The sequence below is a fragment of the Dermochelys coriacea genome, chromosome 2 (genome assembly GCF_009764565.3).
Source record: "Dermochelys coriacea isolate rDerCor1 chromosome 2, rDerCor1.pri.v4, whole genome shotgun sequence".
Classification (NCBI taxonomy): domain Eukaryota; kingdom Metazoa; phylum Chordata; order Testudines; family Dermochelyidae; genus Dermochelys; species Dermochelys coriacea.
Genome location: NC_050069.1, coordinates 73,492,891 through 73,519,630, shown reverse-complemented (window position 1 = coordinate 73,519,630; position 26,740 = coordinate 73,492,891). Strand labels below are relative to the sequence as shown.

The 26,740-nt window shown below is 43.2% G+C and overlaps 1 protein-coding gene across 2 annotated transcripts in view; it reads left to right on the top strand.

The window, feature by feature from the left end:
* SNTG1 (syntrophin gamma 1) overlaps positions 1 to 26,740 on the top strand; it is a 578,088-nt gene that overhangs the window by 381,837 nt on the left and 169,511 nt on the right. For both annotated transcript variants that reach the window (XM_043507881.1, XM_038390970.2), the window contains exons 9-10: positions 4,506 to 4,588; positions 21,729 to 21,859. In XM_043507881.1, the coding sequence (XP_043363816.1) occupies positions 4,506 to 4,588; positions 21,729 to 21,859 (214 nt within the window). The remainder of the gene's footprint in view (positions 1 to 4,505; positions 4,589 to 21,728; positions 21,860 to 26,740) is intronic.

The window sequence follows — 26,740 nt, the reverse complement described above, 5'->3', positions numbered from 1 at the left end:
GGGTCGCCGAGGCTGTGCCAGGTCACCTGCTGCACCTCCGGGTCCGCATGGAGGGGCTCGTAGTCAACCTCGTCAACATCTATGCCCCAGCAGCGAGCCTGGAGCGGCTGCAATTCTATCAGCAGGCATCCGCCTTCCTCGGCACCTTGGATCCTCAGGAGTGCCTGGTCCTGGGAGGGGACTTTAACATCACCCTTGAGGAACGGGACCACTCGGGGACCGAGCAGAGCCCGGCCGCTGTCGCCGTCCTCCAGGAGATAGTCGAACACCACTCCCTGGTGGACATCTGGAGCGACCACCACCCGGATGACACTTCCACGTTCACCTTTGTCCGGGTGGAGGCCCATCGGTCGCGCCACTCCCGGTTGGACCGCATTTATTTATCACGCTTTCATCTTTCACGAGCCCACTCCTCCAGCATCCGGCCGGCCCCATTTTCTGACCATCACATAGCCTCCGTGACAGCCTCCCTATGCGCGGAGAGGCCGGGGCCGGCCTATTGGCATTTTAACAACAGCTTGCTGGAGGATGCGGGCTTCGTGGCGTCCTTCCGGGAGTTCTGGCTGGCCTGGCGAGGGCAGCGGCGTGCCTTTCCCTCGGCACGGCGGTGGTGGGACGTAGGGAAGGTGCACGCCCGGCTCTTCTGCCGTGACTACACCCGGGGTGCCAGCCGACGGAGGGATGCAGCGATAGAGCAGTTGGAACGGGAGGTCTTAGAGCTGGAGAGGCGTCTGGCCGCCAGCCCCGAGGATCCACCCCTCTGCGGAGCGTGCCGGGAGAAGCGGGAGGAGCTCCGGACCCTCGAGGACCATCAGGCCCGGGGTGCCTTTGTTCGATCCCACATCCGTCTCCTTCGGGAGATGGATTGCGGCTCCCGCTTCTCCTACGCCCTGGAAAAAAAGAGGGGGACTAAGAAACATATCATCTGCCTACTGGCAGAAGATGGCACCCCCCTCACGGATCCGGTGGAGATGTGCGAGAGGGCGAGAGCCTTCTACGCAAGCCTATTCTCCCCGGATCCGACCGATCCTAACGCTTGCAGAGTGCTGTGGGAGGAGCTCCCGACGGTCAGCGTGGGCGACCGAGACCGGCTAGAGCTGCCTCTCACTATGGCCGAGTTCTCGGAAGCTCTCCGTCGCATGCCTGCCAATAAATCTCCGGGCATGGACGGGCTGACCGTGGAGTTCTACCGCGTGTTCTGGGACATCCTGGGCCCAGACCTAGTCACCGTCTGGGCCGAGTCTTTGTAGAGCGGGGTCCTCCCTCTTTCGTGCAGGCGAGCCGTGCTGGCCTTATTGCCGAAGAAGGGGGACCTCCGCGATTTACGAAATTAGCGTCCCGTCTCGCTCCTCAGCACGGACTACAAAATCGTGGCAAAAGCCATCTCCCTGAGGCTAGGGTCCGTGCTGGCGGACGTGATCCACCCAGACCAGACCTACACCGTCCCGGGCCGCAGCATCTTCGACAACCTATATCTGGTCCGGGACCTATTGGAACTCGGGTGTAGGGATGGTCTGTCGTTCGCCCTCCTGTCCTTAGATCAGGAGAAGGCGTTCGACAGGATGGATCACGGGTATCTCCTGAGCACTCTGCAGGCGTTTGGCTTCGGACCCAGGTTTGTGAACTTTCTCCGGGTGCTGTACGCTTCCGCAGAGTGTCTGGTAAGGCCCAACTGGACCCTGACCGAACCGGTCAACTTCGGGCGAGGAGTACGGCAGGGGTGCCCCCTCTCAGGCCAGCTGTACGCTCTGGCGATCGAGCCCTTCCTCTGTCTCCTCCGAAGAAGGTTGACAGGGTTGGTGCTGTGGGAGCCAGAGCTGCGGCTGGTCCTGTCGGCGTACGCTGATGACGTGCTCCTCATGGTCCAGGACCCGGGCGACTTGGTGCGGGTGGAGGCTTGCCAGGCCATCTATTCAGCAGCCTCCTCTGCACGGGTCAACTGGGTCAAGAGCTCTGGCTTGATGGTAGGGGACTGGCGGCAGGCGAGCTCCCTCCCACACGCGCTTCAGGCCATCAGGTGGAGCACGGGTCCGCTGCTCTATCTGGGCGTTTACCTTTCTGCCACGCATCCCTCTCTGCCGGAGAACTGGCAGAATTTAGAGGGCGGGGTGATAGAGCGGCTCCGGAAATGGACAGGACTACTCCGGTGCCTCTCCCTTCGAGGGAGAGCGTTAGTGCTTAATCAACTAGTCCTGTCCATGCTTTGGTACCGGCTCAACACCCTGGTCCCGGCCCCGGCTTTCCTGACCAACCTGCGGACATCGATTCTGGAGTTCTTTTGGTCAGGACTGCACTGGGTCCCTGCAGGGGTTCTCCATCTACCTGTGGAGGAGGGAGGGCAGGGCCTAAAATGTCTGCTTACTCAGGTCCTTGTCTTCCGCCTCCAGACCCTGCAGAGGCTCCTTTATGGTGCAGGTAGTCCGACGTGGAGCATACTGGCGCACGCCTTCCTGCGCCGCTTCCGAGGGCTCCAATACGACTGGCAGCTCCTTTATCTCCATCCGAGAGGTCTTCCGCGAGACCTCTCCGGGCTGCCGGTCTTCTACCAGGACCTCCTCCGGACCTGGAAACTCTTTACAACGAGCAGGTCTGTGGCGGCCACCGAGGGGGCAGATCTCCTCGCGGAGCCCCTGCTACACAACCCCCAGCTCCGTTTGCAGGTGGCGGAGTTCTGCTCGGTGCGCCAGAGGTTGGTCCTGGCAGAGGTCACAAGAGTCGGAGACCTCCTGGACTATGACCGGGGAGACTGGCTGGATCCCCTAACCTTCGCTCAGCGCATGGGGCTTTCCAGACCTTGTACTCCCCGACGCATACTTCAGGAGGTGAAGGCCGCTTTGCCGCCCGCTGCTCGGGTTTATCTCGACCGGGTCCTGCACGAGGGCACGCCCCGCCCACCCACTACCCCAGGCCCGCCGGACCTTTTAATTGGACCCCTGCCCCGTGGACCCAACCGATCCCTTCACCCCTTCACTAGAAGCCGGCTGCACGAGATGAAGCCGGTCTTTTTTCAAACCGCGCCAAGAAAACATCTCTACACGCTCGTGCTCCACAACCTTCACGCCCGTACCCTCGTGTCCCGCCCCGATACAAAATGGCGGGACCTCCTGCCACCTTTGGAGGGTGAGGAGCCCCGGTGGGCCAGCCTATATTCCATCTTAGTCCCAAAGCCTGCCGGGGATGTCAGTTGGCGGCTCCTTCACGGAGCCGTGAGCACGGGCATGTACTTGGCGTGGTTCAGCACAATCCCAGACACTTGCCCCTTTTGCGGCGTGAGGGACACCCTGGCACATGTCTACCTGGAGTGTGCCAGGCTGCAGCCCCTATTCCGGCTCCTCACCAATATCTTATTACGTTTTTGGTTGCACTTCTCCCCTCACCTTCTCATTTATGCACTCCCTATCCGTGGCCCCACAAAGTCACGGGATCTCCTGGTCAACCTCCTCCTGGCCCTAGCTAAAATGGCCATCTACAAAACCAGAGTGAGGAGGTTGGCCGATGGAGTCTCCTGTGACTCTAGGGCCTATTTCCGATCCTCGGTCCGTTCACGTATCCGGGCAGAATTCCTCTCGGCGGCGTCCTCTGACTCCATTGACGCCTTTGAGGAGCAGTGGGTGCTGTCCGGGGTTCTCTGCTCGGTGTCCCCGTCCGATTCCCTTCTTTTGACCCTTTGACCGCACTCCTGTCCCTGTTATTTTGTTAGTTGTCCCCCGGAATTTTTTGGGCATCTAGGTCCTGTGGATCCCCCTTTTAGGCTGGGGGGGGATCCTTTAGCAGTGGACGGGCCTCGCCCGCCCACTTCCCGGATCCCAATAAGACTACTCTTCCATAGCCATCTGGCCATGCCCCGTTACAATATATATAATGTGAGGGTGTATAAAATCTGTTCTAAAATATTTCAATTTCTTTGCATGAATTCATGATCAATTCCTTATTTCTCACAAACTTTTTACAGGCAATGTTTTTGTTCACAAGCAGAACTAATCAAAATATTTTTGAAACTTTTCCATTGAAAGACAGTTGTCTTATCAAAACCAAAATGTTCTGTATACATTTCCTTTACAGTGATTGTTTTGCAGGAAGGTTTCTCAGGTCCAGGAAGAACTCTCTTGCCTGCTTATAGGCACTGGCTGGAATGTACAGTGAAGCAGAGTGGGGACTTGAACCCTCACATCCTAATCCACTTTCTTACCACTGGGCTATCCAGTGAGAGTCTCTCTCTGTACTAATCAGAGTGTGAATTATAAATAGCTAATGCTCACAGTAATACTTTGTGAAAAATCCATAGGCTGACTATTTGTGTCAGGATTCACTGGCTAATTTTGAATAACAAACACATAAAAATCAGTCTGTGGATATTTCACAAATAAAAAGAGAAACAAAATGTTGTCTGTGAATAGCTTAGTTGTTCCCATGACAGTGCTTAGGACAAAAATGTAACTGTTTGAATACGAATTCTAACATCATGTAATATGGGTCAATGTTATATGCATGAATATTTTTATTAGGTGTCCCCAGTGACCAAAGCAGTGGCACATCATCTCCCCTCTGTGACAGTGGATTGCATCTCAACTACCATCCCAACAATACGGTAAGAGATTGTTTTACCTTTCAGTGCTAACTCATTAATAACGTGATGGACAATATCCCAGAAAAGGCATGGAAAAATATCTACAAAGATGGAGGTCACCTAAATAACACTGGATTTAGTTGGTGAATAAGAGTTTCCCTTTAGTCTTGGATATACCTATAATATTTTTGACTCATCCTGTTCTGAGGCATCCTCTATTGATTTTCAATTAAACTTGTCTAAATGTATAAACCAGTAAGCTAGGGACTATTTTTCATTTTTTTTACTCTTTTGGAAGAGTAACTGCCAAAGAAACAACATACAGCATGGTATGATTACCATGAGACACATACAGAATATAAAGGAATGTCAGTGTAGTATATTTAGAGAAGTGGATCTGGCAGCTCTTCCACTGCTGCCTTAATTAGCTACTAGTGAGAAAACAGATATTTTGAAATTAGAGAGCATTCTTATTGCATATTTGTATGATCAATTAATTTGTGCCCCTTGCATTTCAAATGCTTCTTAAAAAGTAAGGGTAGGAAAACTTTCAAAGTCACTCCAGATGCTGCAGAATTATAAAATAATTACAGCTGGTTGGGAATTTGTCAATTAAATGGTTTTCACCAGAAAATGCTGATTTGTCAATATTGAACCTTTTTGAAGGAAAAGATTCATTGTGACAATTTTTTTGGTTTTGAAAAAAAAAATGAAAAAAGTTTGAAACTGTCAAAATATCCCATTTTGACATTGTTGAAACACAAACATTCTGATTGGGGGTCAAAATTACTTTTCATTTCAAAATGTATAGTAAAAATATAAAAATTGAAATTAAACTTTTTGAAATTATTGAAATGTGTCATTTACACAATCCAATTTTTTTCCAGATTCCCCTGTCCGCTCCCCACAATCATTTTTGAAAATTTCCATGGGGTGAGAAAACAGTTTCCAAGCTCTAAAAATAATCCCACAAAACATACATAACATATACAAAACAAAACACTTTCAGTATTTACTTTGTATTTATATTTTAACACAAAAAATAGAGCCTAAATCTTGAAAATAATTAAAAATACTACTGAATTCTGCCCCCCCACACACACACCAAGAAAGCAAACCAACAACTTTATTCCTGAGAAAAGAAATGTCCTCCAAAACAAAATTTCCCTACCTCATCTCTCTTGCTAAGCATGAAACGTAGATATCTGTCTCTTTTCCCCCTACACTGAGCTAAGTGTTGTGGTAGAGAGCTGCTGAACCAAGGAGAAACCACTAGTTACAGAAAGCAGTTCAGTAAAATCTTCTCCCTTCTACAGAAACCTCTCTGTGACTCATCAGTGCGGAAAATGGGACATGGACAGGAATGGTGGATGTCAAGGTTCCTTCCCCATTCTGAACTCTAGTGTACAGATGAGGGGACCTGCGTGAAAACCTCCTAACCTTACTTTTAACAGATTAGGGTAAAATTTCCCCAAGGTACAAATTATTTTACCCTTGGCCCTTGGACTTCCACTGCCACCACCAAACGTTTGACTGGGTTTACTGGGAAAGCGTTGTTTGGAAACGTCTTTCCCCCCCAAAACCGTGCTCCCCCGTGCCTGGGGAAGGCTTGATAAAAATCCTCACCAATTTGCATAGGTGACCACAGACCCAAACCCTTGGATCTTAAGAACAATGAAAAAAGCATTCAATTTCTTACAAAAAGAATTTTAATATAAGAAAAGGTAAAAAGAATCACCTCTGTAAAATCAGGATGGTAAATACCTTACAGGGTAATTAGATTCAAAACATAGAGAATCCCTCTAGGCAAAACCTTAAGTTACGAAAAAGACACAAAGACAGGAATATTCATTCTATTCAGCACAGTCTATTTTCTCAGCCATTTAAAGAAATCATAATCTAACGCATATCTAGCTAGATTACTTATTAAATTCTAAGACTCCATTCCTGTTCTGTCCCCGGCAAAAGCATCACACAAACAGACAGACCCTTTGTTTCTCCCTCCCTCCAGCTTTGAAAGTATCTTTTCTTCTCATTGGTCATTTTGGTCAGGTGCCAGCGAGGTTATCCTAGCTTCTTAACCCTTTACAGGTGAAAGCGTTTTTCCTCTGGCCAGGAGGGATTTTAAAGGTGTTTACCCTTCCCTTTATATTTATGACAGTAGAGATAATGAGGCAAATTCTCAATTGGAGGTCAATGAAGTTATGACAATTTATACTAGCTGAGTGTCTGGCCCTATGTATGTACTTAAAAATTCTATGCAGAGATTGAGTGCACAGCAAGCCAAGGTGTGAATGTACAACACTCTAGCCTGCTGCTCATGCTGTGTGGACCCTGCTACCGCACACTAAACGTTCTATAGTGCATTCTGACATACTGCTATTTCAAACTGAAGTACATCAAGGCATGCTAGAGAATGATTGGTGTACAGTACCAGGGTCCACATGGCTTGTCAGTGAGCAACAAGTTACAGCACTGTACATTCACACCCTGGCTTGCCATGCACTGACTGTGTAGCCAAGTCAACTACATTTGTGGGAGAAAATGATGCACGCTTCTTGTTTACAATGTCATCTGAAAGTGAGAACAGGCATTCGCAAGGCACTGTTGTAGCAGGTATTGCAAGATATTTATGTGCCATATGCGTTAATGATTTATATGTCCATTCCCGCTTTGATCACCGTTCCAGAGGACATGTGTCCATGCTGATGACGGGTTCTGCTTGATAATGATCCAAACAGTGCAGACCGAAGTATGTTCATTTTCGTCATCTGAGTCAGATGCCACCAGCAGAAGTTTGATTTTCTTTTTTGGTGGTTTGGGATTTGTAGGTTCTGCATCAGAGTGTTGCTCTTTTAAGACTTCTGAAAGCATGTTCCACACCTCATCCTTCTCAAATTTTGGAAGGCACTTCAGATTCTTGAACCTTGGGTTGAGTACCTTAGCTATCTTTAGAAATCTCATACAGGTACTTTCTTTGCGTTTTGTCACATCTTCAGTGAAAGTGTTCTTAAAATGAACAACATGTGCTGGGTCATCCTCTGAGACTGCTATAAAATATAATATATGGCAGAACATGAATAAAACACAAAGCAGGAGACATACAAATCTCCCCTAAGGAGTTCAGTCACAAATTTAATTTACATGTTATTTTTTTAATGAGCATCTGTCAAGGTTCCTTCCCCACTCTGAACTCTAAGGATACAGATGTGGGGACTTGCATGAAAAACCCCAAAGCTTATTTTTACCAGCTTAGGTTAAAACTTTCCCAAGGTACAAACTATTTTACCTTTTGCCCTTGGACTTTATTGCTGCCACCACCAAGCGTCTAACAAATATATAACAGGGAAAGAGCCCACTTGGAAACGCCCCCAAAATCCTCCCCAAACCTTACACTCCCTTTTCTGGGGAAGGCTTAATAAAAATCCTCACCAATTTGCATAGATGAACCCAGACCCAAACCCTTGGATCTTAAGAACAATGAAAAAGCAATCAGGTCCTTAAAAGAAGAATTTTAATTGAAGAAAAAAATAAAAGAATCACCTCTGTAAAATCAGGATGGTAAATACCTTACAGGGTAATCAGATTCCAAACATAGAGAATCCCTCTAGGCAAAACCTTAAGTTACAAAAAAACACAAAAACAGGAATACACATTCCATTCAGCACAGCTTATTTTATCAGCCTTTTAAATAAAACAGAATCTAACGCATATCTAGCTAGATTACTTACTAAGTTCTAAGACGCCATTCCTTTTCTGTTCCTGGCAAAAGCATCACACAAACAGAGAGAACCCTTTGTTTTTCCCCCACTTCAGCTTTGAAAGTATCTTGTCTTCTCATTGGTCATTTTGGTCAGGTGCCAGCGAGGTTATCTTGCTTCTTAACCCTTTACAGGTGAAAGGGTTTTTCCTCTGGCCAGGAGGGATTTAAAGGTGTTTACCCTTCCCTTTATATTTATGACAGCATCATTGGCATGGAAGCATGTCCTCTGCAATGGTGGCCAAAGCATGAAGGAGCTTACAAATGCTTAGCATATCTGGCACATAAATACCTTGCAACGCTGGCTACAAAAGTGCCATGCAAATGCATGTTCTCACTTTCAGATGACATTGTAAATAAGAAGTGGGCAACATTATCTCCCATAAATGTAAACAAACTTGTTTGTCTTAGCAATTGGCTGAACAAGAAGTAGGACTGAGTGGACATGTAGGATCTAAAGTTTTACACTGTTTTGTTTTTGAATACAATTATGTAAGCAAAAAAAATCTACATTTAGTTTCACTTTCATAATAAAGAGATTGTTTTACACCAGTGGTTCCCAAACTTGTTCCGCTGCTTGTGCAGGGAAAGCCCCTGGCGGGCCGTGCCAGTTTGTTTACCTGTTGCATTCACAGGTTCAGCTGATCGCTGCTCCCAGTGACCACGGTTCGCTGCTCCAGGCCAATGGGAGCTGCTGGAAGTGGCAGCCAGTACATCCCTCGGCCCTTGCTTCTTCCAGCAGCTCCCATTGGCCTGGAGCAGCGAACCACGGCCTCTGGGAGCCACGATCGGCCTAACCTGCGGACGAAGCAGATAAACAAACCGGTGCAGCCCACCAGGGGCTTTCCCTGCACAAGCAGCTGAACAAGGTTGGGAACCACTGCTCTACAGTATTTGTATGAGGTGAATTGAAAAATACTATTTTTTTGTTTATCATTTTACAGTGCAAGTATTTGTAATGAAAATAATATAAAATGAAAACTGTACCCTATGTATTCTGTGTTGTAATTGGAATCAATATATTTGTAAATGTAGAAAAAATCCAAAAAAATTAAATTTCAATTGGTATTCTATTATTGTTTAACAGGGTGATTAAAACTGTGATTAATCACATTAAATCCTGGGATATTTATTTGCTAAACTGGGTTTAATTCTGCAACAAACACTTTGGTTCTTGAGGTCTGCAATGATCACCAAGCACATGATTTTATAAAAATGGAAGAGTAGACTTAAGCCCAGAATAGACCAGCCATATTCAAACCTTTCTGAGTTAGCAGCTAAAAAAAGAATAATTTATTGCATAGAGATCCATTATATGCAATCTAACTCTTGGAGTCCAGCTGATTGAAGTCTCTGAGTAGTTAAATGCTTCCTGGTGGTGAGGGGTGGAGCTGAGCTAAGCAGGGAACATCCATCCATCTTCTATGGGGAATAGATGCTGTATAATTTGGATGGCCTCCACCTCGCCAGAAAGGGAATCAATCTCCTCAGGGACAAGTTGGTTAGAGTACTCAGGAGGGCATAAGAATGTAAGAATTGCCATACTGAGTCAGACCGAAGGTCCATCTAGCCCAGTATCCTGTCTTCCCACAGGCGACAGTGGCAGGTGACCCAGAGGGAATGAACAGAGCTGGTAATCATCAAGTGATCCATCCCCTGTCACCCATTCCCAGCCTCTGGCAAACAGAGGCTAGGGGCACCACCCCTGCCCATCCTGGCTAATAGTTTTTGGCCATGAATTTATCTAGTTCTTTTTTGAACCCTGTTATAGTCTTGGCCTTCACCACATCCTCTGGCAAAGAGTTCCACAGACTGACTGTGCACTGTTTGAAAAAAATACTTCCTTTTGTTTGTTTTAAACCTGCTGCCTATTAATTTCATTCGGTGATCCCTAGTTCTTGTGTTATTAGAAGGAGTAAATAACACTTCCTTATTTACTTTCTCCACACCAGTCATAATTTTATAGACCTCAGTCATAACCACCCTTAGTCGTCTCTTTTCCAAGCTGAAAAGTCCCAGTCTTATTAATCTCTTCTCACATGGAAGTATGAATAGATTTGTACTTACTATATAAGGTAGCACTCACTTGTTAAACTGTTTAATAAGGAAGTTGATGTAAAATCATGTTTTATTTGCTTAGTACAGTTGTCAGCAAAACACAGTGACATTCCAGGGACAATTTATCATACCATAAGAAAGGCCATACTGGGTCAGATCGCCGGTCCATCTAGCCCAGTATCCTCTCTTCCAACAGTGGCCAATGCTAGGTACTTCAGAGGGAGTGAACAGAGCAGATAATCATCAAGTCATCCATCCCCTGTCACCCTGTGCTGCACTAATTATGTCACAGGCTTATTCATTGCTGAAATATGTAGACGAGACCCTTGTTTAAAACATATCTGCATCCTGCAAAAAGGTTTTGTAGGCCTGACACTTTTCATGAATAAAAAAAGGGAAGAAGAAATGACATAAATGAAAGCATGTAGAAAGTTTGCTGTCATTTATACATACTTGAATCTTTCAAGCTTGGCTTCACTTATAAGCATTACAGAATAATAATTATATTAGTTTATTTAAAAAAAAAGTATGTTACAGGATACTAAGACATACAAGTCAAGACTGGCATATTGTCATACAGTTAGCTTGTATGACTCCAAGAGTTAGCTTCTGGCCAGGTCTTAACCTCTCCTCTTATCGAAGCCATTCCATACCCCCAATAATTATTGTTGCCCTTTTCTGTACCTTTTCCAATTCCAATATATCTTTTTTGAGATGCTCACAGTATTCAAGATGTGGGCATGGCATGGATTTAGATAGAGGCAATGTGATATTTTCTGTCTGACTATCTATCCCTTTCTTAATGATTCCCAACATTCTGTTAGCTTTTTTGACTGCCGCTGCAAATTGAGTGGATGTTTTCAGAGAACTATCCACAATCACTCCAAGATCCCTTTCTTGAGTAGCAACAGCTAATTTTGAACCCATAATTTTATATGTATAGGTGGGATTATGTTTTCCAATGTGCATTACTTTGCATTTATTAACATTGAATTTCATCTGTCATTTTGTTGCAGTCACCCAGTTTTGTGAGATCCCTTTGTAGCTCTTTGCAGTCTGCTTTGGACTTAACTATCTTGAGTAGTTTTGTATCATCTGCAAATGTTGCCATCACATTTTTCCAGATTGTTTATGAATATGTTGAACAAGACTGGTCCCAGTACAGACCCCTGGGGGACACCACTATTTACCTCTTTCCGTTCTGAAAACTGACCATTTATTCTTACCTATTGTTTCCTATCTTTTAATCAGTTACCAATCCATGAGAGCCCTTCCCTCTTATCTCATGACAGCTTACAATACTTTACTTCAGAGCCTTTGGTGAGGGACTTTCTCAAATGTTTTCTGAAAATCTAAGTACACTATATCCACTGGATTCCCCTAGTCCCCATGACCCCCTCAAAGAATTCTAGTACATTGGTGAGGCATGATTTCCCTTTCCAAAAACCATGTTGACTCTTCCTCAACAAATTATGTTCATCAATGTGTCTGACAATTCTGTTCTTTACTATAGTTTCAACCAATTTGCCTGGTACTTAAGTCAGGCTTACTGACCTGTAATTGCCTGGATCACCTCTGGAGCCCTTTTTAAAAATTAGCGTCACATTAGCTATCCTCCAGTCATTTGGTTCAGAAGCTGATTTAAATTATAGGTTACAAACCCCAGTTTTTTATTAAACTAATAGCAAAAGGAGAGGGGAAAAACAAGGAAGATATAAGTGCTCAGCAAAAAATGACATGTTGAAAGCAAGAGAGACAAAGTGGGTGGTTTTTATTGGACCAATTTATGTTGGTGAGAAAGACAAGTTTTTGTGCTTACACAGAGCTCATTTTCAAATCTGGAAACATGTTCAGAGTGTCACAGCTAAATACAAGGTGAAACAGATTGTTTAGCATAAGTAGTTAACACATATTTCAAAGGACCATTCAAGGTGAAATGGCCCATTAACACCCCTCCAGTCATAGGTGGAGAACAAAGGGCAGAGGTTGTTAGTGGATTATAGATTGTTGTAATAAGACATAAATCCAGTGTCTGTATTCAGTCCTTTATTTTTAGTGTCTAGCAAAGTTATGAATTTCAGCTGTCAAGTTCATCTTCTGAAAGTGTACAGGTTTCCTTTGAGGATGAGGACTGATAGGTCAGATATAGAGTGATCGCTTTGGAAAAAGTGTTCACCAACAGGCGATATGATGTTTTTGTCTTTAATCATTATCCTATGTGAGTTTGTTCAAGAGCATAGTGATTGGTTGGTTTCACCCCAGGGTTATTGGAGCATTAAGTGCACTGGATGAGATATACCATATATTGTAATAGGCATGTGTAGGACCCATGTGTCTTAAAAAGTGTGTTATGGTGGTATTGATCATTGTAGCAGTGAAGATATGTGTGCAGATTTTTCATCTGTTCTGGCGGGGTCTGATGCTGCTTTAAGTTGGTGTGTCTTGGTCTGTGAGGAGCTTGCTTGTGATGATGAGCTTGGAGAGATTGGGGAGTAGTTTTGAAGGCCAGAAGAGGGGGTTCAAGAAAGATTTCTTTCAGGCTAGGATCCACATTGAGTATGGGTTATAGTTGTTTGATGATACCATGTATGGGTTCCAGTTTGGGGTGATAGTGACAACTAGGGATGTGGGGTCAGAGGATTTTATTTCTATATTAAAGCAGGTTCTCTCGGTGTAGTTGGGTGGCCTGTTCAAGGATGTAATCTACTTCTTTGGTGGAGTATCCTTGTTTGGTGAAGGCAATTTTGAGTGTTAATGTGCATATCCTGGACTTTCTCCTCAAAGCATATTCTGTGGTGTCTGAGTGCCTCGCTATAGATAACACATTTCTTGGTGTATTTGGGGTGGTTGCTGAATCTCTGAAGGAAGGTGTGGTGATCCAGAGGTTCTTGTATATAGTTGTCTGTAGGGTTCCATTGTTGCAGCTGATAGTGGTGTCCGGGAAGTTGATGCTAGTGTGGAAGTGTTTCAGAGAGAGTTTAATGAACAGGTGATGGTTCTTGAAGTTGTGGTGGAAATGCATGTTGAGAACAAAATTTATTACAGAACCAAAGAATACGAAGAGAAGAAATTCTTTAATTGGCTGCACACCGATGCTAAGATCCTCGGAAACAAATGAGGAATTAGAATTGCTCATTTATGAGCATTAATCCTATCTAATTGGTATTACTGAAACCTGGTGGGATGATTCACACTATTGGAATATTAAAATCAATGGTTGCAACCTAGTTAGGAAGGATCAAATGGTCAAAAGAGGATGGGGAGTGGCACTGTATGTAAAAATGGTATTACCTGTTCCCAAGTCACTCATAATTCAGAAGAAAATTATTTTTAATGCTTATGGATCAATATTCTAATAGGTAAAGTACATGAGGAGGGTATAAGTTTTTGTCTGCTACAGACTACCAAACTTCACTAGAGAACAGGATGACCACTTCTTATACACTTATCTGGAATTTGTAGAGAAAAACAAAGCTGCATGATCATGGGGGACTTCAATTTGAGTGACATATGAAGGAGGTTTCATGCTACCAGTACTAAAAGATTCTTGTAATTTTTAAACATTATAGATGACAATTTCCTAACTCAAAAAGTGTTACAGCCAACATAGATGAATTCTTTATTAGTCTTTGTCTCAACAGATAAAGAGAAACTGATCACAGAACTAAAAGATTAATGATTGCTTAGGTTCATGTGATCATGACTTGAACACATTTATAGTGTGCAAGCAATATATATAATATCCTTTGTGCTTTAATAGGGCCAATTTCACAAAACTGAAAACAATTATAAGCCAAATCATCCAAGAGAGATAATTTAATCACAAAAATTTGTATGATAATTGGGAATCATTTAAGAACACCTTAGGAGATGCCTATAAAGCAACAACCCCAAAATTGAGGAAGAAGGCTACACTGGTTAAAAAACTGACCTACTTTAGAGGGAAAGGCATATTGTGACAGGGTCGGGCCAGATGGCTACAGGAGAGTGATAGAAGACAGATATATTAGCTCTGGGTTAAGCAGGTCCCTTTTTCCTAGGTAAGGTAACAGGGGCAGTTCCGGAACAATCAGGAACTTGCTGGAACCAATGAAGTCAGGCTATTTAGGACACCTGGAGCCAATTAAGAAGCTGCTAGAATCAATTAAGAAAGGCAGGCTAATCAGAGCACCTAGTTTAAAAAGGACCTCACTTCAGTCAGTGAGGGGAGTACAAGGAGCTGAGAGTGAGAGGGCATGCTGCTGGAGGACTGAGGCGTACAAATGCTATCTGGCATCAGGAGGAATGCATCCTGTGGTGAGGATACAGAAGGTGTTGGGAGGAGGCCATGGGGAAGTAGCTCAGGGAGTTGTAGCTTTCACACAAGTGTTACACGAAACTCTGTAGACAGCTGTGATCCACAGGGCCCTGGGCTGGAACCCGGAGTATAGTGTGGGCCCAAGTTCCCCTCATCCCCCCAACTCCCTATTAGATACAGGAGGAATTGACCTGGACCATGGGTCCCACCTGAGGGGAAGGTCCCTGGCCGGCCCCCACCCACTAGGTGGACCAGCGGAGACTGTGGGGATTGTTCTCCTTCCTTTTCCTCATGCTGGCCAGTGATGAGGTTAGCTGAGTGAATGGAAGGTTTGAGCCACTAGGAAAAGTGGCCAAACTGAGGGCCGCCATGAATCTCTGAGGCGAGCAAATCCTCCAATAAGCACAGGACCCACCAAGGCAGAGGCAGAACTTTGTCACAACTGGTGTCAGGAGTGGCATTTCGTGTGCACAGCATGGTGGAAGAAGAAAGGTGCTGTTATTTAAAAAAAAAAAAAAGGGATACGGTGGGTTTTTTTCCCCCCATTACAATGGAGGATGTAGTACGGACACTGATGCAAGCCATGGCTGCCCAGCAGGAGGCTACCTGTGTCCAGGCAGCCATTCAACAGGAGGCAGTCAGGCTGCAGCTAATTACCTGCTGATGGACCAGGCTGCTCAAGACCGGGCTATGTTGCTAGAACTGGTAAACTAGGTAAAGGCCCTTACAGAGCTGAACCGTGGCTATGATGTGACGCAGATGATTTGGGCCAGCAATTGGCTGCAGAAAATGTCGTGGGATGATGATATAGAGGCTACCTCCTGGCCATTGAGAGGACAACCCTGTGGGACGCTTGGCCCCGAGAACAGTGGTCTGGCATCCTCACTCCATTCCTGTGTGGGGAGGCCCAGAAGGCCTACTATGATTTGCCTGAAGAGGCTGTGGCAGACTACCCCCAGCTGAAAGCAGAGATCCTGGCCAGATCTGGGGTAACAACCACAGTGCGGGCCCAGTGATATCATGAGTGGAGGTACCAGGAAAACAAAACCCCATGGTAACCCAATTATATGACCTCATCCATCTTTCATGAAAGTGGTCACGAACTGAGTCCCTGAGTCCGGAGGAGATACTAGAGCAGGGGTCAGCAACCTTTCAGAAGTGGTGTGCTGAGCCTTCATTTATTCAATTTAATTTAAGGTTTCGCATGCCAGTAATACATTTTAACTTTTTTAGAAGGTCTCTCTATAAAGTCTATATATTATATAACTAAACTATTGCCGTATGTAAAGTAAACAATGTTTTTAAAATGTTTAAGAAGCTTCATTTAAAATTAAATTAAAATGCTGATCTTACACCACCGGCCTGCTCAGCCTGCTGCAGGCTTGGGGTTCCGTTCACCTAGGCTGGCAGCGGGCTGAGCAGAGCCCGCGGGCAGGACCCCAGCTGGCAAGGAGCAGGCAGCCAGAACCCCAGACCACCAGTGGGCTGAGTGGGGCTGGCGGCTGGGACCCCAGACCAGCAGTGGGCTGAGTGGCTCAGCCCGTTGCCACTCAACCTGCTGCCAGTCTGGGTTTCTGTCCGCCGGCTCCTGCCAGCCAGGGTCCCGGATGCCGGCCCTGCTCAGCCCGCTGCTGGTCTGGGGTCCTGGCCTTGTCCACATAGAGTAGGTACCTATGTAGAGTAGAGACTTCTCCCTGGTTCTAGCCATTCTCTTCCTCTCTCTGCACTGAGATGAGGGTGGGAGTGCATTGAGCACAGGGTTGGGATGTAGGGTCTAGCCAGGAAATAGAATGAGGGAGGGGGCACAGGGTTGGGGCAGGAGGTTTAGCTGGCGCGAAGAGCGGGGCTGGTGGCTGGGACCCGGCAGGCCGCAGCGTGCCATTAAAAATGGGCTCACGTGCTGTCTTTGGCACACATGCCAGAGGTAGCCAACCCCTGTACTAGAGGTTCTGGTCATTGACCAGTATATGAGAGGACTACTGCCAGACATTCACGCCTGGGTAAGCCAGAACGAACCCTCTACCTACGACAAGGTTGTCACACTGGTAGATCAGCGAAGGACGGCAAGGGAGCTGACCCAATCAGTTAAGGAAGAGGCACCCCGAGTTAAACTATCAGCACCAAGCCCCAGAGATCGGGCGCCTGGGTCGCCAGGAGGGCCCAGGTGGAAAAAGAGAGGGGCTGAAGGCCCACCGAAGGCCATAAAGAGTCAGAACACTGAGGGGGAAGAGGATAGTGTCATTAGTCTCCCCAAACCAAGAGACTGGGAAATGCCTAAGGCCCCATACAGATGTTACGCCTGCGGGGAGTGGGGACACATAGCTGAACAGCGTCCCAATGCCGAGGAGCCAATGCAGTGTAAGTTGGGGAACTGGGCAGACCCATGCTCCCTAATCCACCTGGTGGGGGTCGCACTAACCCTGCATATGTACACCAGACCAGTAAAACTAAATGAGGCAGAGACCATGGCACTGGTTGATTTGGGGAGTGTGATCATGCTTATTTCAGGGAAGCTTGTGAAGCATAGTCAGCTGCTGCAGGCAAAGCACACAGGGGTGACATGCATCCATGGGACAGTTAGTTACTACCCCACCATTCCAGTAAAAAATGAAAAACCAGGGGAACACCGCTGTGGGAGCAGCAGGTGTAGTCCCTAGACTCCCATACTTGATGCTCATAGGGAGGGACTTCCCAGAATTTGGAGACTTACTCCCAGTAGGGGAATTGGAGAAAGGAGGAAACCCTGACATCCTAGCGAGGCATCCTACCAAACTGTCAACCCCCAATCTTCTCTGAAATATTTCCTGATTTGTTCTCTACTCCCAGGCAGGGTAGAAAGATGAAAATGGAAAGAAGGGCAGCTAAGGCCTTGGGGACCTGGATCCTGGCCCAGGGACAGAGGGTTACCCTTGTGGGCAGGTGGACCAGGGTAGCTGAAAAGGAGGCAGCCCCGGAGGAGGAAGCACCTGAGCCTGACCCCCACCCTAAAGTCTCTGAACCAGAAGAGGCAACAGAGACTGGCCCGCCCCCTAGAGCTCGGGCAGATTAGCCCCGGGAGAAAAAATTTTGGAAGGGACCAAGCTGAAGACCCAAGGTATGATAACATTAGGAAGGAGGGGAGTATTTGTGGCACCTTAGAGACTAACAAATTTATTTGAGCATAAGCTTTCGTGAGCTACAGCTCACTTCATGGATGCATTCAGTGGAAAATACAGTGGGGAGATGTATATACACAGAGAACATGAAACAATGGGTGTTACCATACACACTTTAAGGAGAGTGATCAGGTAAGGTGAGCTATTACCAGCAGGAGAGCTGGGCGAGGGGTGCGGGGGAAACCTTTTGTAGTGATAATCAAGGTGGGCCATTTCCAGCAGTTGACAAGAACATCTGAGGAACAGTGGGTGGGAGGGAATAAACATGGGGAAATAGTTTTACTTTGTGTAATGACCCATCCACTCCCAGTCTTTATTCAAGGCTAAGTTAATTGTAACCAGTTTGCAAATTAATTCCAATTCAGCAGTCTCTCCTTGGAGTCTGTTTTTGAAGTTTTTTTGCTGAAGAATTGCCACTTTTTGGTCTGTAATCGAGTGACCAAAGAGATTGAAGTGTTCTCTGACTGCTTTTTGAATGTTATAATTCTTGACGTCTGATTTGTGTCCATTTATTTTTTTACATAGAGACTGTCCAGTTTGGCCAATGTACATGGCAGAGGGGCATTGCTGGCACATGACGGCATATGTCCTATCAATGCCCCTGTGCCATGTACATTGGCCAGACTGGACAGTTTCCAAGTAAAAGAATAAATGGACACAAATCAGACGTCAAGAATTATAACATTCAAAAAGCAGTCGGAGAACACTTCAATCTCTTTGGTCACTCGATTACAGAAAAGTGGCAATTCTTCAACAAAAAAACTTCAAAAACAGACTTCAAGGAGAGACTGCTGAATTGGAATTAATTTGCAAACTGGATACAATTAACTTAGGCTTGAATAAAGACTGGGAGTGGATGCATCATTACATAAAGTAAAACAATTTCCGCATGTTTATTTTGCCCCCCTCTCCCCTCTGCTGTTCCTCAGACATTCTTGTCAACTACTAGAAATGGCCCATCTTGATTATCACTACAAAAGGTTTTTTCCCCCGCTCCCCTGCTGGTAATAGCTCACCTTACCTGATCACTCTCCTTACAGTGTGTATGGTAACACCCATTGTTTCATGTTCTCTGTGTATATAAATCTCCCCACTGTATTTTCCTCTTAATGCATCCAATTAAGTGAGCTGTAGCTCACGAAAGCTTATGCTCAAATAAATTTGTTAGTCTCTAAGGTGCCACAAGTACTCCTTTTCTTTTTGAGGATACAGACTATAATGGCTGCTACTCTGAAACCTGTCATTAGGAAGGATGTGACAGAAATAGATGGGGTCCCTATGGAAGGGAAAACCCAGGGACCAGGACCCTACTTCATAATGAAAAAGAATCTCTTGATCTGTTGTGGTCTGATAAAAATATTTTTGACTTGGCTAATTTTTTAAAACACAAGTTTCTGCCTGCATGGAATATGCGTAATGAAAGCGGTTCTTTCAGTAATGAACTCCCTCCTTTCTATTGGCACTATACATGTGTACACAACACAGACCTCTATTTTTCAATGTGAGTTACACACACAGAATGGGACATTGATGCACCTGGTATTACATTCTGTGGCCCTATGCCACGGTATGAATTATATCTCATTCATAATTACCAGAGTGTAACTCTCTAGAGTAAATACAATGAAATGTTATATTTAATAAGAGCGTATTGAAAACAATATTAAGCAGAAGTAGATTCATTACACATTCATTATGCAATTAGTAATGAAAAGGCTGTTTTCACTGAGTAAATTACTATACATAGGTATAACTTAAAGCATATTGGGTTCTTGGTAGACAGAAGGAACAGTGAGTACTAATTCCCTCAGTGATACGTAGTGAATGATGTAGGGGTAATAAGGCCCCCTGCCTCATTCAGGCACAGGTTAAACTTAGTATGTGATACAGTATAGCTTTAGGACGTGATCACTGTTGTTAATCTTGTCTATGTATTTCCTTTATAACCCCTTTTTCATTCATAACTTTCTGAAACGTTCACCAGGTCTGGGGTGAAATCCTGGCCTCTCTGAACTAAATAAGAATTTTGCCCTTGACTTCAATGGGGTCTGAATTTCACCTCTCTCAGCTTTAATGGTGTTGTAGTTTTTGTTTGTTTGTTTATTTGTTTGTTTGTTTGTTTTCTGTAAGTTGTTCTGCTTTTTTTGACTAAGAAGGGAGTGGAGAATAATATATGTCTCCCATTTATAATGTTAATATAATTAAGTTGTTATTATTATTATTTATTTATTATTATTCATGGTAATAATAATATCACAGTAGCACCTAAAAATCTCAAATCAGGGATTTATGTCCCATTGTGCTAGGCACAGCACAAGCACTAATTAAAAAAACAATGCATGCCCCAAAAATATTCTTCAGCATTTTGGAAACAACTGAAGAACAGAGAGTAGAAACCTAAAATTTGACAGTAAAATTACTGTTGTAGAAAATCGCCTTGGGGTGTTCTAGTAAAATGTGCTCATTGGGTGGAGAGAAGTGACGGGGTGGGAGTCCCCAAGCCCCTGCATAGGTTCTAGCAGCAAGACAAGATAAGCACAATAAGACAATGGTCTAAAAGATTGCATAATGGCTCCGCACATGGTTTAGATTAACATATTGCTGATGTACAGGTGATTACCCTCAAACTATTTCTATTAAAGTATATAGGTTAAATCCTAATTTTGGGGTCCAGGGGAATGAGTTGGCAGCTCTCACGGTTGATCAACAGGTACATTCCTGGAGATTTAAAGCAAAAAAGCAGTAATTAGTATTTAAAAATAACAATTGTTTATAGTTTTACCCTTGCATTTCTATGGACTAGGATAGGCATACATCTGTGAGGGGAAGGTGTCATTACTAATGTCAATCATGTTAGGCCTCTTCTCAGACTCTGTTCTGGTATTTGGGGGGGAATTGTACCACTATCTTCTTCCTGCATTAAGGAGTTAACTTTGAGGCCCTTCTCAGCGCTTTGTGTATCTGTAACTCGCGATAAGGACACCCAATTACGGCTCACCATCTGAAGTTATGCTGACTCTGCTCATCGACTTGAACCACACAAGGTTGTCTGTCTACCCCAGCTTTCTCTTAGCCATGTGTTGTTCTTTGTTAGCTAGCCCTCATGCCCCAGGCCAAGCTGTGGACTTTGAGCCTATATTAAAAGTTCTGAAAAGAAACTGTGGTTAAGATTTTACATCCACAGCAATGGATTTTGGCCCTTCAGGGATTCTGTGCATTCCTTTGGAAGCCTATTAGAGAGCTTAACTGCCCTTATAATTTGTATGTTTTTCCTCTAATATCTAATGTATATATTCCTGGCTGCATATTAATATAACACATGATAAGTGGGAGGAATATTGTGACCCCTTGAAATAGAAGACATTTTACAATTTGGTACTAAAGCAATTGCAAGTTGCCAAACATGGCAATTTCAAAATATTTATGAAATACTGTATGATAAGCCTAAATTGTGGCATTTTGAATAGCTACTTTTATACTCAACACTTCAAAATATTGTCCTTTACCTTTGAATTTTGAACACCTTCCTTGGCTATTCATTGCAATAACATGATTCAGTAACATTTGATTCTGTTCTTTTGTTTTCCCCAGACTTGTAACATTCATTTCTATAGTTTACAATATAGAACATTGGTTGAGGGGATGGCAGTTGTTCACAGTTCCTACAACCATACTTGTTTCAGTTTTTGTTTTTGCAATCAAAAGTGAAAAAAAAGAAGCTTGGAATCACTCCACAGCTAACTAAACCTGATCAAATAGAATTTTCAGGAAAGATTTTATTACATAAAACAAGGCACCAAATACTTGAAGGAAAAAAGTCTGTCTCTCTCTATCTATGGTAGATGATTATGATAAAGGTCAAAAATCAGAAGTGTTTAAAATTTCTTCCAGGATACGCTATCATGTTCCTCATGGCCAACATCACCAGGGCTTAGGTGGGAGAAGAGATGGTGTGATCTCCGATTAATCCCTCTCCTTCATTCCCGTTTTTCCCAGTACCTCCCAGGATCAGATTTGTGCAGGTAAATAAGTATGTATGCTTGAAATTTGTCTTGCTTGTGGATAGATATAATCTTAATGGTAACTTAGTAAATCAGCACTTCAGTTGAAAAGATAAATATATATTTCCCCATAGTCATGGGCCATAGAGCTGCTTGATTGTTGAGTCCTCTGACTACTTGTCTCAGTTTAGTTTAATAATGATTCCACTGTTGATCATGGCTCTCAAGCCAATTTTAATAGACATCAGCAAGGAAGTTGAAAAATAATAGTTATACTTGAAAATCTTCCCAAATATTTTGCATTTAAGTTGATTTTTGTTCAGAAATCTTATAAAGCAAGCTTAATAAGCACATCATTTTAATGGTCTGAACACCTAAATATCATTGCTTTCAATTCTGCCAGCAACATACAGCAATAGACATTTTCTAATAGGTGTCAGTATGAATTTTACTCAAGTAACTAAGAGGCAGCTGTGTACATGCACACTAGCCCAGTACATGTCCATACTTCAGTCTGCCACCTGTGCCTCCAACCAACTAAGACAAAATTGTTCTTAAGCATTTAGGAATCACAGGAATTAAAATACAAAACTCTGATGGCAATGGTAACAAATCAATTACCATGTAGATTTCTGATTGTCTGGTATTCCTGACTAGAACTGAGCAAAAATTATTTTTTGATTCATTGGCTAAACCAAAAAAAATCTGAAAAAAAAGGTTGTTTTGGGTCAAACAAAATATTTTCCTGTGTTTTCAGGTGGGTTTATTTATTTATTTTGTGTTAAATGTAGGCACATTTTTAAATGAAAGATCATTTCAAAATGAAAAATCGAAATGTGTTGTTTTGAAATGTCAAAGTGTTTTGACTCTCGGAAATTTTTTTCCCCATTGCTTTTTCTTTTTTCCTTTTTTGCTTGATTTTGGCTGAAAGAATTTGCCAAATTTTAATTGAATTTGCCAACAGTTTCAGTTGACCCAACTGTTTGATTTCACCATCTCTGTTCCTGACATCAGCTTCATTTACTGTTCTTCTGCTTGGTGTAGGAAGACTGAGGACTACATCATACCCTGACTACTCATTACTAGGTAGCGATGGATGTTGAGAGAGACAGAGAGAATTTTAAAAATTGGAATAAAATGGGGACAGGAAACTTCTCTGGGGAAATGGAAGGCATGTCATTACTTCGGTCAAATTTGAACACTGTTTTGCTGTAAACTCAACTTAGGGTACGTCTTCACTACCCACTGGATCTGCGGGCAGCGATCGATCCAGCAGGGATCGATTTATCACATCTAATGTAGACACAATAAATCGATCCCTGAGCGCTCTTCCGTCGACTCCTGTACTCCAGCGCCGCGAGAGGCGCAGGCAGAGTCGATGGGGGAGCGGCAGCAGTTGACTCACCACAGTGAAGACACCACGGTAAGTCGGTCTAAGTACATTGACTTCACCTACGTTATTCACGTAGCTGAAGTTGCATAACTTGGATCGATCCCCTCCCCACCCAGAGTAGACCAAGGCTAAGCAATTGACTTCAGTGTGGACTACTCACATGGTTAAAGTTAAGCACGCATGTAACTAGTTGTTGGATCTGGGGCCTTAAAGTTTAATTTTGAACACTGACAAAATACAATTATATTCTATTTGTTTTGGTTCTAACATGCATAGACTTATGGAGTTCATACTTAGGTACAACAGTTTCTTTTAAGAAAGTAACCATATATCTGAGATATAAATACAGCCCATGATTTCCAGAAAAGAAATTTATGATTATGTCTAGGTCAAATTAATATAATGTTATGTGTTTTCATCCTAGAATAATTGCACAATCTCCCTGTATCCTCCTATATTAACTATGTAACATGAACAATTAACCCAACACAACTTACATGGAAGAAAGTTGAGTTGGCAATGAGAAAAAATTATGTTTTGGTGGACAATTGTTTAAAAACAAATTTTAGTTGTATTGGGTAAGCCAGATTCTGGCCCTTCTGATTAGTGAAAATTACTCTGGAACACAATAGTGTCTCAAAAATGTTATCAGAGGACTGCAGATAAATTCCTAATGATGACTGAAAACACTGAAGCTATTGAAAGCAATATTAATGAGAGGATATTGAAAACAGTATTAAGTAAAATAGATTCATTACACATTATGTAATTAGTCATTAAAAGCCTGTTTTCACTAAACAAATTGTGTTACATGATGCCTTTTTATGTCTCAATTAGTTCATATCTGTGTTTTGAAAATACAGAATGATATATAAGTATTAACTAAGTATCATTATTGTATTCATTACCATCATCATCATCATTTATCTACTTGTAATAGACCACTTTATGCACAGTATTGGAGAGGAAACATTTAGTAATTTGAAGGTTAATTCAGGACAGTGTTCAAAAATGTCATGACTTTGACATGCTTTCAATTGTTTGGTTTTTTTACACCACCTTTTAAAAATGTTACTGTACAGAAATATTCTGTTTCATACACATGCTCACATTTATGATTACCCAAATACTTGCACACAGCCTTGATAACATGGATTAAAGTATAAGCTAATCAAACAGCAACATTTGCAACATACTAATATGTTAACCTTAAAATAAAACCGCATGCTGCCAGACTTATGCTTTTTGACTTATTGATTTAAAACCTTCCATGAATTTCATGCTGCAGAAGCCCAGGAGCTCAAATTCTACTCAGGCAACTAATTCAGCAAGAAATCAACTGGCGGACAGAACCAATTTTCTTAAATATTTTCTGTACCATAAAATAGAAAAACGTGGTGCAAACCAAAGGGTATTTCAAATCAGTTTTTTTTCCCTTCTATATATCACAATCCCTGAGTATGATTTACTTTTGTCTACGTGATCATGTATATGAACAGCAAAGGGATTCCAACTTTTCACTGGGGTTAAAGAAGAGATTCTGTATCATCTCAAAATCCCCAGGCCTGGAGGAGAGTCCTTTATCTGATGCTCATTAAGTTTCAGCCAGTAGAAGGGCTTGGGTTTTTTTTTGTTTTTGTTTTTGGGAGGGGTTTTTGGCTTAGGAAAAGCTTCATTTACTCCCTGATGATAAGAAAGGGGTCAGAACTGGCTTCTCTGAAACCAAGTGATCAATCATTTTGTGCATGTGTATGTGTGTGTGTGTGTGTGAGAGAGAGAGAGAGAGAGAGTGAGTGTGTATGTCCCAATATTCTGCTGAAAAGGGACTTCTTTTCCTTGTCAAGAAGGAATTTCTGATTATTTTTGTCATGCCTAAAAGAGAGCCTGAACTTCTCTTTGACTCTGCCAGATGAAAAATCCTTTGTTTTCCCTCCTCGCAAAGAAGAAATAGGAAAATTCTATTTTCACCTTGCTAAGAAGGGACTCGGACTGTCTGCGTGCCAGGAGTCCTGAAAAAAAACATTCTCTGCTCTAAACAGAGAATCTGTCTGTTTTCCTGAACATGGTCTCTGTTGAGTTTATGTGAAGTAAGGCCCTGACTTTCACACAGAAGGGGTATTTACAGGGAAAACAGATGTGTCTTTGACCAGAATAATCCAACCATGGGAAGGGGGCTCAGGCTGGAGGAACAGGGCTTATATACACTCCCCTGGATGCACAGGCGCCAGTAGTTTACCCTAATCCCCACCTCCCAGTCACCCAGCTTTTCCAACTTAAATGGAGGAGGAGAGAACCTTCAAGGAATTGCTATCCTTTTTTTTTTCTGGATGGTTCAAAAAGACTCCATGCCTTTGAGGTTATGATGGGGGCATTTAAAGGGAAAATAGGCATGTCTTTGACAGGCTCTGCTCTTAGATGTGGATGAAGGCAACAGTCACCCTGAATATGGGAGTACTAACTCACTAAAACAAAGAACCCTAGTGTACTAGATATACAGCATCTGGACATTCCACAGAACTATAATGCAGTTTTAAGAAGCAGAAAGAATCTTTACAAAATCTTTTATGATGTCAGCAACTGATTTCATTACGTGAGACCCAATCCTCCTCTTAAGGATGACTGATTGTGGGTGAGCTACTCTCACAGTACCTCACTGACACATGCCTAATTTTGAACTACGAATTTAGTGCTGAAGGATGGAGTTCTCACAGAATGCCAAGTTTGGGATGCCATAGTCTCCATGTGCTTTGCAATTTCTTGTTCTGGGAGATGAAATGAGGCTCAGCTTCACTGGCTGTTAAACCAGAGACCCAGGAGCCTCCTATAGGCTGCATTCCAGAAAGGCTCTTTACTGAAGAAATTAAGTCCCTTAGTACTTAGTATACACACATTTTCTCTTGCTTTGTAATTGCCTGGCATTCAACTGCAGTAAATCAGTCTCTAATGCATGACAACACATTATATAACTGCCCAGATTAGGCTACTTGGATGGCTTCCACTTATGTCAGTGAGTAATTTATAGACTTCCGTTGTATTTAGTTTATGCTCAAATATTGCAGAAAGGTAATACGAAAAAAATCATTGTGGATCAATTTTGAATTCTCCAATCCTTTCATAAGTAGTTTAGAACAGGATCATTTTAAAACAAAAACTCTATCATCTATAGGAACCAGCCTAGAACAATTAGACACTAAGCTAACTTCATTTAAAGAATGGCTTTAAAATCAAAACTTTTAGGGATGAAATTTTTATTATGTGACATTTCATGAAACCTTGCTTTCAAGTTTGATAATGAATTTCTTACATTTGTACTTTTTCACTTAATATAATAATTGTTAAACTTCCAAATAATCCCAGATAAAGTTGTATAAATATTGAATTGCTTTTAAAAATGCACCAGATATTCTCATTTATTTAGCTTCTGAAGCTATTCAGGTAAGTATTTTGAGGAGACTGTATGAACTGGAATTCTGAAGGGAAAACATTGCTCTATAACTGATGTAGAGGCA